This window comes from Bombyx mandarina, chromosome 28 (genome assembly GCF_030267445.1).
Source record: "Bombyx mandarina strain Sakado chromosome 28, ASM3026744v2".
In the NCBI taxonomy this organism is placed as follows: Eukaryota; Metazoa; Arthropoda; class Insecta; order Lepidoptera; family Bombycidae; genus Bombyx; species Bombyx mandarina.
The window spans coordinates 6,729,992-6,737,121 of NC_143233.1; the positions used below are offsets into that span (position 1 = coordinate 6,729,992).

General features: G+C 36.9%; 1 protein-coding gene across 2 annotated transcripts; it reads left to right on the plus strand.

Annotated features, from left to right (window-relative positions):
* RpS11 (ribosomal protein S11) lies at positions 1–5,192 on the plus strand. 2 transcript variants are annotated; one of them, XM_028175376.2, is made up of 4 exons: positions 1–142; positions 1,537–1,653; positions 4,090–4,295; positions 5,047–5,192. In XM_028175376.2, exons 1-4 carry the CDS (start codon positions 131–133, stop codon positions 5,168–5,170), a joined length of 459 nt encoding a protein of 152 aa, XP_028031177.1. In that variant the 5' UTR covers positions 1–130; the 3' UTR covers positions 5,171–5,192. The 2 variants fall into 2 exon arrangements, with proteins under 2 accessions (XP_028031177.1, XP_028031176.1); XM_028175375.2 differs by lacking the exon at positions 1,537–1,653 and adding an exon at positions 1,360–1,488 and having other exon boundaries at positions 111–142.
* The last annotated feature ends 1,938 nt before the right edge of the window (positions 5,193–7,130 follow it).

Sequence of the window (7,130 nt, forward strand, 5' to 3'; positions counted from 1 at the left end):
CTAGATTATTTAGTCTCAGATCGATTCAGTGAGTGAAATCGATATTTTCTACCGAATAAAAAAACGAGTCACTGATTTTTCGATTTTAGGTCTTCATCCCTACACCAACTTCTTTTCATTGTCAAGCAAAATGGCGGATCAGGTATGTGCTGTATTTAAATGAAAATATGTCTTAAAATAATTAAAATTAACTGGTTTTTGCTTATAAAATGTAGATTAAAAGCATATATGTGTGGTGTAATAAAAGTGTTAAGTGTTCCTCGTGTGAGACCTGTAAAAAATGTGATCGAAAACAAATTTTGCGTCGGGCACGTGGAAATGTGTTTCATATTTAAATAGAACACAAATCGTGTTTGAAAAGATAAATTTTAACAGTGAACATTTTGTTAATGCTGTATATATTTAGATTTTGAGCGTAGATTTCAAATTTCACTTCTAAACAGTGGCCGTCACAATGTTGTTAGGTTAGTTTTTGTTAAGTAAACTAAATAACCTGGTACAATCAGTTACAGAAAAGGTTTGATGAAAATGTGTTGAAAATACATAAAATTATTAATTTTCAGCTCAGTCAATATCTCACACAAAAATAATTATAAAAATAAAAAATCGATGAACTTTTGCGGTCAATCAAATCCCAATTTAACTTGTGAAGTTTATTCTATACAAATTTTTACGTATTCTCCATAGTTTTGAAGTGGCCTAGCGACATTAAACTCAACAGTTTTTCAATAAATCACTAAATTCAATAGTCGTTTCAAGAAATCACAGGCGGTGTGCCTTAACTTTTTCAATTAGAAACACCCTACCTACCGTTAAATTTACATTACTTAAATTGAAATTTGTTCAGCCATGTGCCATTACAAAAAATACATTTTCTATTATGTCCCCTACATATTTCGGGATCGTTTTAGTTGAAACTCAATATGAATGGAGACATTAATGATAAAAACTGAAATATCTTTAATAATTGAATAAGTGGATAAAAGGGTTAATTGCCTATAAACCATCTTAGACCTTAAAACTCCGGGTTGAAAGTCTATTTTTAGAAATTGTATGTGATGAAGCAGTCTTATATGAAGAAAAATACAAGTAACAATAGTTTGTTGCCCGTTTTTCAAAATTGATAAACTGTATCATATCCCCTTCATCCGCTCATGTCTTCAATTACAATACATGCATCGATTATGCTACTAATACATTTTGTTTCAGAATTTGAATAAATAATAGCTGCTGATGCCCTTTGTTTACCATAAATGAGTCAAATTAGACTGACATTGAATAAATGTATTTAATTTCAGTGTGTAGTTTTGATAGTACAGCAGTAGTTACATGTAACACTAAACATGTTAAAACTTGCAGACGGAACGCTCATTCCAAAAACAACCTACAGTCTTTCTGAACCGCAAGAAAGGTATTGGTGTGAAGCGGAGCAGAAAACCGTTGAGATACCACAAGGATGTGGGCCTCGGTTTCAAGACTCCCCGCGAGGTAACGCATGCAGTGTGCCCACTAACGTGTGTTTTTATCTTTCCGTAGACAGAGAAAGCGTTTCAGAAACAGGCCACCGTTTTCCTGAACAGGAAAGGTGGCATGAAGAGGAAGGACATGCGTCACCATAAGAATGTCGGTTTAGGCTTCAAAACTCCCAGAGAGGTCTGTAGTTTTTGGTTTATTTCCAGTGGTGGTCCGGAGTTGGTCATCGGTGGCTTTTGGTGTCGGCTTCAAATATTCATCTGGGTTCATTTTTATGTGCATTTTGTCTTGCTACAATGTCTGGTACAGTTATTGAGGAACAAAATCAACATAGTTTGCTCGATGTCTGTTTTCATTGACATTAAATGTGTAATTGGCAGATACAGGAAATTGTAATTATTGTAGTAAACTTGACTACTAAAGTAATGTAAATATTTTAGTGGTAAATATTGTTACTGACAAGTTTCTATAACTACAGTATTATGTTCCCTCATAGTGTTTGTTGAATGTTTTTAATAAAACTCATAATTTGTAATTATGACATTCATACAACATTATGATGCATTTCATTACAATCATATTGTAAAATATAATCATGCAAATATGTCGCTTTTTAAATTTCATTTTATTCATTTCTACTAATTAATGCTCACCTAACATTTCTAACTGCAATCACAATTTCATAATTAATCTAATAATAGAGGGGAGAGATAATGGGATACTAAACCAGTACGATAAAATATTTAAATAATTCAAATGAAAGACTTGCAACATTTTTTCTAATCATTAATTTCATTCAAATAATACTAACATACTAATGTAACTATAAAACTGATTTTTCAAAAATAATGTTGTGAAAATAGGCTGCTCTGAGTAAATATTCGTTTTTAGAAAATCAACTCAATTCATGGGAAATTTTGTTGCTTTATTTAGGAGATCGAAGATCGATAGAGACACTGCAGTTAAATGTGCTATTAATTAAAACAATCTACCATTAAAGTTTGTAAATAATATTTAACAACTTGAGAAACTGAAGGTAATATGATTAACCCGTTGGTTACTAAGAGACGATAGAAAAAAAAAAGATTGAGTGACTGTATATGATGATAACCACACGACGGTCTTCTGAATGACCAATTGACGAAAAGCTGTGTTTCAAACTATCTGATGCAGTACACTCAAGAATATAGAAAAATTCTCCCGAAATCATTAGAGATTATTACCCAAAAAATAGTTTCCTAGTGATTGGCTTGCAGTTTTTTCGTGGAATCCCAATCTCTAAGAGAAAATATCGTTGTTAGGTCAGTTTTAAGAGAGTGAAATGTAATAGGTTTCCTAAACACCCACATCTCTGTATGTAAGCTAAAGCTAAATCTTCATTCCATACCATTAATGCAAAAGTTTATTCACACACCTATATCTTCTTTGATTTTTCTTTATGCATACATTGTAAATATAATATAATTAATGAATAGATCACAGTCGTCCTCTATTAGCTTAGGTTCGAATTGTTCAACATTGTCTGTCAGTAGTCTCCCTATATTAGCTTTGGTTCGAATTGTTCAAAATGGCAGTTTGCCCATACTCTGGTGCTAGATCCAGGAAATTGTAAGCTTGAAGAATGATTGATCCTGTTCTAATAATCAGCTGAGATTGGTAGGGAAACTAGCCAGTAATTGATCCTAGATACGTTTATTCATTGTAACATATTATATTATTATATTGCATATGTCTTCATGCATTGATATAATAAACCAAAGAAAGGTTCATACATCGTGAGGTGAAAGGTTATTTGGTTTAAGCGACATGTCCCTTAATACGCGACATTTCGTCTTTACGCATTAAAATTTTACAATTTCCAAAAATATTCGAAATTGAGTTAATATGCGCAATCATTTTTCTCAAAAATACTCACAAAACAGCGTAGTTTAGTTTTTTTTTTTTTTTAGTTTACCTATGTTTTGTCTACTAATAGCAAAATTAATACATTATTTTATCTTACTTTAAAAGACAGATAATGTAACTGGTAAAATGTAAAAAATAAACGTTGCAAAGATGATTAATATTAAAAATATCACAATATGTTAAACCTTTAAAACATTCTGTAAAATTAGTAAGTTTTGAGATTATACAGTTTTAATGCAAGAGAAGACGATTTATCCTTGTAATTAAAGGTTCGTTTTATTTGGCATTAGCATCAACAGTTCGATGTTTCTAATTGAACTTAACTTAAGTTGACTCTGTTCGATATATTTTTTCCAAAATTTGAGACTGAATGGCTCTCATGTAAAAATGTCGCTTATACCAAATCGATGCCTCCAATGAACACTACGCTCCAAATTCGTAGGTTTACAGGAGGAGCGTTTAAACGAAAAAAAGTTGATAAATTTTTTATTATTGCAGATATATTTATGATTTTTTCTTGTGTAACCAGCTGATTTACTTTTGCTTTGAACCCCATCAATAATGATTTGTAATACTTTTAAAATAGTGAAGCGATTTGCGTGAAAAACGAAAATTACAAAATTTTGAGTTAAAGTAGTGTTCATTGGAGGCATCGAAATTGCCCCTCAATCCTCGACCTCATAATGACATGTACTTCGCTACTCATTCCAGGCGATTGAGGGTACCTACATTGACAAGAAGTGTCCCTTCACTGGTAACGTTTCGATCCGCGGCCGCATCCTCACCGGCGTCGTTCAGAAGATGAAGATGCAGAGAACTATTGTGATCCGCCGCGATTACCTTCACTACCTGCCGAAATACAATAGGTTTGAGAAACGGCACAGGAATATGTCCGTGCATTTGTCGCCTTGCTTCAGGTGAGACAAACTTTTAATCTCAAACATTTTTCACAATATGAACGTAGGATCAACAAATTCATAGAGCTTAATTTAGGATGTGGGGCCAATTTTATTTAAGAGACTATATTGGCATGTATTAAATATAATTTTTAAATGAAACATGACAGATATTGTAAATATCATGGACCTAATGTAACGGACATAGTAACAATAAGATTCTAAGTGAAAGCATCTGTTCTGTGTAAAGTAAGCTTTAAAATATCAATTTTAAATATCAAGCTTACATTATTAAAATTAATATTTGGCTAAAACTAATATGTAAAGTTTGTTAGTATGCAAAAAGATTAAACAAATTTTGTAGTACCACTTTGGCCCGTTTTCTCAGAAACTTACGAAATTTATAAAAAATCCACGAACATCGGATTGCCCTTTCTTGTTCATTCTTAGTAATGAACCATAATAAGTGCGCTTAAAATAGTCATGACTTTCCTCTGATCTGGAATGCGGTGATTTGCAGCATGAGAGAAATCCACAAGTAAAACTTGGGGAGTGGTATTTTTAAAATGTATCAAAATCGGAGTAGTTTCTACTTGCAAGAATGAGTTATACGGCAAATATATTAATATGATGAAACTCACACGACGGTCTTCCGAAGACAATTTGACGAAAATCGTGTTTCAAACCCAAAAACTGATATCATTTTACAAAAGATCCTTTTGTGACGTATCATTACACAACTAAAATGAAAGTTTTCTATATTTTTTTTCAGGGACGTGGAGATTGGTGATATTGTAACGATCGGCGAATGCAGACCATTGTCCAAAACAGTTAGATTCAATGTTTTGAAAGTTTCAAAGGGCAAGGGCTCGAAGAAGTCTTTCAAAAAATTTTAAATAAACTTATGTCTTAAGTAAACGGCTTGTTTTAGTTTTCCCATTTAAATAAAGGTTGTACTAGAATCGAATCTGAAGAAGAAAAATACATAGTTACTGCAGAAACAAAAATTTAATAGTACCGTTGGAATTCTTATTTTAATGCGCAAGGTTTTTTTTATGATTCAAGGATTACTGGTGGACCGGGTTTCACTAGGATAGGAGGGTGAGCAAAGGCTCAGACAGGAGGGGTGGGATTTGCTAACAGCTTCCCGAGCGCCTCCGAAGGAGGCCTAACAACTCAAGAGCAACTGCTTCGCGAATGAACCTACTACCGGATCGGAACCGCAACCCGTTGAGAAGATCCGACGAGAAACTCGGCGGGCTGACGCATGGATTAGGTTGCACGTCGACCTCTTTGTCGAGTTCGACGAAGTACGGTTACCAGGGTCCCTAAGCCTGCTCCTAGTGTTAGAGCTGAATGCGTCTGCGCAAGTCGACGATCCCTAGAAAACGGGGGCGGCCGCCATTAGCAATTGGTGTTCTATATCGAATAATGTTTACGCTCAGCTCAATAAATGTACATAACTTGATATTGGCTAGTAATTTCTGTTCCGAAAACAGTTATACCTTTTGTAGGCTACCATTTCTATTGGTTTAGTAAGTAAACGTGTTTATGTTCTTTCGGAAACGGCGACAATGCGAACCGCATCGCAGTCCGCAGCTGCCGACAGTGCTAGCGCGCTAGTGATGGTAGCGTGCGGCGCAGCCTCAACCCTCTCCGGTCGCACCGGTGACCATAATCGGGAGGAGACTGCCTTCTCACAGGGGCCGGAGTTGGACGAACGCCCTTTTCCGACCCCCAGCTCGGCGCCGAAAGGGAAATAGAGTTCTCCCTTCCCCGTTCCGCCGTCTCCCTCTGAGAGATGGTGGACTTGCAGAAGCCGAGCATCGTCTTCCAAGACTCGTCGCTGCCGAGCATCGTAGCCACGACGCTCGGAAGCGACAAGTCCGGTCTCATTTTTGTAATGAGGACGCGAAAGTACGCGAGCGTGTGCTCCGCCGTGTCCTCATTGCAGCCACTGCAGTGGTGGCACTTCGGTGTCGGCTCCCTCCGGCGACGAGGTGTAGGTAGCGACCGAAACAGTCGTGTCGTGAGACGTCCACGGTCGCGATTCACCCAGTCCGAGGGAACCGGGTGGATCGCCTCCACGATCCGTCGCCCGTAGGCTTGCTTATGTCGGGAAGAACCGATGCTTGTTAGGAAGAACCGATTTACTTTACCTAATTATATTATTACGGACGTCGAATGAACGTCTAAAGGAACTAAAGAAATATATTTTAAGGATTTAAAAAATGCTATTTGGAGCAAAAATTGTTTAATAAAATCTACTTTTACTGTTTAATCTCTTCTTTTCTATTGTCCTTACATTGTTTCCGAGGCACAGTTTTCGTTGTCAGGCGAATGACCGGCCTAAGAGTAATTTTAGTTCACGTTTGAGACTTGAAACCCGAACAAAAAATCAGAATCGTTTAAAGTATAGAAAATAAATAACAAGATTGTCGTTAGGTATCTGTTACACTCACTAACCGGCGCCATCTAGGCGGGATTCGGATGGCCTGCCGACCGAAAGGGCTGGTGGTCGTGGCGCCGACGACAGCCGGTCCGGCGTCCCGAGGGGGAGTGTGATGAGAGAGATGTGCTCCGCACTAAACGCATCACTTTCCCCCCTTTGCCTTTTCATGAGTTCTGTCTCATGCGAGGCTTGGACGTTGGTTGTTGAGCGACAGGAGGTTTTAGTCGGTTCGACTCTGACATGCTCCGCCTGCCATTCCCAGTGGAGGGCCGGAAGTCCGGCGATCTCCTCCTGACAAAAAAAATTATCTGTTATGAAATTACGCTTAGAATTTCATCTAATACGCCGTCCGTCATAGACGTTAAGGGCCCATATATGCCATGCGATAAGTGTGCTCCTGCAAT